The 2,065-nt window shown below is 43.2% G+C and overlaps 1 protein-coding gene across 3 annotated transcripts in view; it reads right to left on the bottom strand.

The window, feature by feature from the left end:
* Positions 1 to 551: 551 nt before the first annotated feature.
* The window catches only part of LOC119287580 (tRNA:m(4)X modification enzyme TRM13 homolog), a 5,605-nt gene continuing 4,091 nt past the window's right edge, over positions 552 to 2,065 (bottom strand). Inside the window, exon 8 of one of the 3 annotated variants that reach the window (XM_037567147.1) lies at positions 552 to 1,009. In XM_037567147.1, coding sequence (XP_037423044.1) covers positions 694 to 1,009 — 316 coding nt within the window. In that variant the 3' untranslated portion in view covers positions 552 to 693. Of the gene's footprint in view, positions 1,010 to 1,314; positions 1,742 to 2,065 lie in introns of those variants that run through there. The other 2 variants (XM_037567148.1, XM_037567150.1) reach the window with 2 other exon arrangements.

Raw genomic sequence — 2,065 nt, 5'->3', positions numbered from 1 at the left:
ACACACATATGCGCAATTGACGCGGCAATGTAGTCTAGTTGCACACACATTGGTATTTAGTTGACAGGACTAGTTACACACATATATGCTCAATTGGCGCGGCAATGTAGTCTAGTTGCACACACATTAATGTTTAGTTGGCAGGACTACTGGCACACACATATGCTCAGTTGACGCGGCAATGTAGTCTAGTTGCACACACATTGATGTTTAGTTGGCAGGACTATTGGCACACACATATGCTCAGTTGGCGCGGGAATATAGTCTAGTTGCACACACATTGATATTTAGTTGACAGAAAGACTAGTGGCACACACATATGCTCAGTTGGCGCGACATGTAGTCTAATTGCACACATATTGATGTTTAGTTAGCAGGTAGGCTAGTTCATCGAAACATACCATGCTAGTTTTGAAAAATATGCCGCGAAGATTCCAACGGTGAAAACAGATCGCAATTCCGATGTGCGGATTAAAAGTTATGTTTTTTTAAAATTCTGAAACCACAAATAAATGCATATGAGAACAAAGTGCATGCACCGAAAAATATGGCTATATTGCTATTTAATACATTGCGGGGAAATGAATTAGATGAGAAAGATTTCCTGATTAGGAAAGGAGACAAGAAATTTCCTTAAATAACCGGTCGCTCGCTAATTATACTGGGCGGCTGGGCGCCGGCTAGACGGGCGTCCTAAAGTCGTTTGATGCAAAAACTGACCACTCGGTCCCACCATTCCATACATGTGTGTGGCTCCAATGCAAGTGTATGCAGATCGAGGGGAAGGATCGTGGCGGCTGCGGAGGCGAGCGCAGGCGGACGAGCATGGTCAATTTCTCGAAATAGACGACGAACGGTGCCAGGTACAAATGCCGTGACTTCCACCAAGGCTACGCTCATGCCCAACATGGTCCGATTGGAGGAACCTCTTGTGGCGTGCACCATATACAGTATGTATGTAAGCTTCTTCTCCTCAAAGTTCACCAAGTGCAAGGGCTCGTCATTCCTCCTGCTGATCGCACCATCCAAAACCAAACAGAATTTATCATTTCACGCACGCAATTCAAATCACTGTTTGAGTTCTTGTCTTGCTAGCGTTTCTAAATATCAGACTGATACACACTCTAGTCTTGCAGTGATGATTCTGTTCAGCTCCCAACAACATCATGCTGCCTTTCTCTGAATGGTACTACAGTTTCATGTGATATGTTGTGTGACTCTGCTTTTGTACCTCTGTGTGGCTACTCAGTACGATTTGATGCATTCCGTCATACATTCCCATGCATTTTTTTGTCTGTCGTGCGTGCGTGCGTGTCAGTAAAGCATGAATCCATGCATAAACTGTCCTAAAGATCAGACTGTGATAGACATTCTTGAGTTATGGACGGGCCTGGCTAATAAATATCCTAACAAGGTTCCAAAATCTTTATGCCTATTTTTGTAAACACAAAGCATTTTACAACAAAATTCTGCCAATTTTCTCAGGGTTGAGAAACAAATTGCTTAACCCCATCAAGACCTACACTTGGCCATGAGCAAATGGTTCTCCGGCGAAACATCTGACGGAACATAGCTTACGAGGTCTGCATCTAGACCCTTGGATCTAAGCCATAGCAGCCTCCCGGTGTCAATGACATCTTTGCACATGAATCCCAGTGCGCTCCTCTCCACACCCGGTATACCGCGGATGATCCTCTCGACTCCAACGATCTCCGGATCAGGCTTCTCGGTTACTCTGTTCCTAGCCCAATAAAACGCGGTGTTAGAAACATGGCAAGCTTTCGGTGGGACCATTAATTGTGCCGAGGTTCCAGTGTTCCAGAATGAATGGTGCGGATTTTTTTTGTTGCAATGTTGTTAGTTTAAACTTTTGCTAGTCAAGATGTAATACAAGGGTGTTAAAGATCTAGATATTTTGCAATTAGCAAACTGTAGGGCAGAGTTAAGAAGACTTATTTAGTTGAGACTTGTTCTTATGATTCCTTATTTCACTTCACAAATGAATGACAAAGAGTTTTTGCAATGTTACTCGAGTTAAAACTTTTATTCCTTATTTCACTTCAGA

The sequence above is a fragment of the Triticum dicoccoides genome, chromosome 4A, assembly GCF_002162155.2.
Source record: "Triticum dicoccoides isolate Atlit2015 ecotype Zavitan chromosome 4A, WEW_v2.0, whole genome shotgun sequence".
NCBI lineage: Eukaryota > Viridiplantae > Streptophyta > Magnoliopsida > Poales > Poaceae > Triticum > Triticum dicoccoides.
Note: the sequence above shows the minus strand (reverse complement) of the source record. Positions and strands in the feature narration are given on the sequence as shown.